A 2,500-nucleotide genomic window follows, 5' to 3' on the forward strand; every position below is an offset into this window, starting at 1 on the left:
TGTTTATGTTGTCCCGGTTGTTGCTCCACCCCCTCTACTGATCTGGGGAGAGTTACACACTTCCTCCGGAACATGTGCGGTCACCAGCCGCTTCTTTTCACCGGACAGCGAGTAGTTTCACCCACAGGGACATAGCGTGTGGGGGTGCATCACGCTATTTCCCCCCCAGTTCCCCTCCGAACAGGCGGCCCCGGCCGACCACACGAGACACTATTGTCTAGCGACCAGGACTCATACCCCACACCGGCTTCCCACCCGCAGACACGGCCAATTGTGCCTGCAGGAACGTCCGAGTGTGTCATTAATTACTCGCTGATATGATTTGGCGCCCCCTGTCTCTTTATCTCCCTCTCTGCTGATGGAAGAGCAGGCCATGATAGCTCTAGCAGGCTAACCCTCTTTAGCACAGTGTTTCAGAAAAGGGCAACAATAGCCAGACGTCAATAACCTTGCTGCTGGAGCTCGCTCTCTGTGTGCTGCGACTGTAAAGTATGAGGAGATAAGATTAGATGTACACACACGTTCAAGGGCAACTGTACTCTGCAGGGCTAACAGTATACACTCACCGACCGAGCACTTTATTACCAACACCATGCTAATTGGGTCTAGGTATCAGATTTCAGCTCAATGTCAGGCCGGCGACCAAAGGGACATCGTCGATCTCTCAGAGATCGACGTGTTGTGCATTCTGAGACGCTTTTCTCTGCTCGGCCGCCACATTTGTAAAGAGGTTATCTGAGTTACTGTCGTCTGTCTGTCAGCTCCAACCCACTCTGACCTCTCTCCTCATCAACAAGACGTTTCTATCCGCAGAACTGGGTGTTTTTTTTTCTTTTTCGCAGCATTCTGTGTAAAGTGTGAAAATCCCAGGAGATCAGCAGGTTCAGAAAGACTACTCAGAGCAGCCCATCTGGCCCCAACAGCCATGCTGCGCTCAAAGTTCCCCCATTCTGTTTGATGTGAACATTAACTGAAGCTGCTGACCTGTTATCTGCGTGATCTTATGCATTGCACTGCTGCCGCCGCCGCATGATTGGCTGACTGGATAATTGCTTGTGTGTACAGTATGTCAGAGCAGAGGTCACCTGGTAAACCAGCCGGTCAGGTGATGTGAACTCACATTTCATTTCATTCTACCAATCAAATCAAATGAGAGTTCATGTGACCGGCTAGTTTACCATCCTGTGTCAGAGGTTGATTGCATAAGAAATGCACACGAACATGTATTTTGGAGGAATACCCAGGAGTGAGTAAGCATGCATTGCACACATACTTTTTTCACATGGTTTTCCTCAACTAACCTTGAATATCTAACCAGTGATTGATTGCCCTTTTCCTACCCCCAAATCCTCTCTTTTCCCAGGGCTCTCTCTCTCCGGCTTCTCTTCTCCCATGGTGTTTTCGCCAACAACAGGCATGTCCAAGGCCAACTCTCTGCTAGACCTTGGATCCAGCAGGTGAGACCTACAGACAGTAAAGAAATGTATATAAAAAATGAAATATACACCAAACTGTTCATCATGAGCAGGAAAATTCCCTCCTTCCCGGGCTAGATGCAAGACGAATTCAGCTCATTCTATACTTTGATTTGAGTCAGTTTATCGTGCAGTGATTTGGAGTTAAAGCCTGGTCTGAGTCACGCACAAGCGGTACTAACAGAGCTTATGGAAAAAGTAGAGACTTTGGAGGGAAGGGTGGAGTAGCAGAATGCAGGCAGAGATGATACAGTGAGATAACAGACCAGAGCAGGAAGGAGTTTGGAGTCAAACGTTCTCGTCAGCTACAACAGGAAGTGGACTTGTTTAGAGTCGCAAGCATCAGACGAGGAACAGGAAACCAATGGCATTCTTAAGTGGGGAGGTCATTGCGTCGCTATGCGGTCTCCATCTGCGTTAAAATGCAGCGAAAATAATAGTTGAAGGATGTGTTCTACCAAACAGAAAAGCCGCTTCGACGTATTTGCATTTCAAAAGCGGAGGATCTGGTGCCGGATCACAGAAACATTCAGATTTGACTCAAGGCGATGTACTGTACGCTTCAAAGACACATCACTTATATGTACTAACTCGTCAGCCAGCGGGGTTTGATCACTTTAAGTCAAGAAATGTGCTGGTGTCAGCCTGACATACCTGACACTGTCAGGTATGTTATCAGTGAGTGGAGGGCTTTAGTGCGTCTGCATCAATTACTGTACACTCCAACTTGCATCAGTGCCTTTGCACAAAGCACTTCACCTCTACTCGGAGTAGCTACAATGGCGGAACGTAATTGGGAGTGATTACAGAAGAAAACTGTGTGCTGGTTTCCGTCAGGAGCCCCACGCAGCAGCAGCGAGACAACAGCGGTATCTCGTGTCATCGATCCCTCTTCACGTCGCTGCTTTGTGTGGGTTGGGTAAAGGACAGTGGTCCTATCTGATTTCATTGATTCCGTCTTTGCTTGAATGTCCCAGTGATGCGGTAGAAGAAGAAGACGAAGAAGAAAGAAACGTACCTGGGGG

At 48.2% G+C, this 2,500-nt stretch overlaps 1 protein-coding gene across 1 annotated transcript in view; it reads left to right on the forward strand.

Annotated features, from left to right (window-relative positions):
- Positions 1-2,500, forward strand: part of LOC310782675 (intersectin-2-like) — a 62,690-nt gene that overhangs the window by 21,992 nt on the left and 38,198 nt on the right. Inside the window, exon 9 of the mRNA XM_083643394.1 lies at positions 1,364-1,457. Within this exon, the coding sequence (XP_083499520.1) occupies positions 1,364-1,457 (94 nt within the window). The remainder of the gene's footprint in view (positions 1-1,363; positions 1,458-2,500) is intronic.

This window comes from Poromitra crassiceps, assembly GCF_964638095.1.
Source record: "Poromitra crassiceps genome assembly, chromosome: 9".
Lineage (NCBI taxonomy): Eukaryota > Metazoa > Chordata > Actinopteri > Beryciformes > Melamphaidae > Poromitra > Poromitra crassiceps.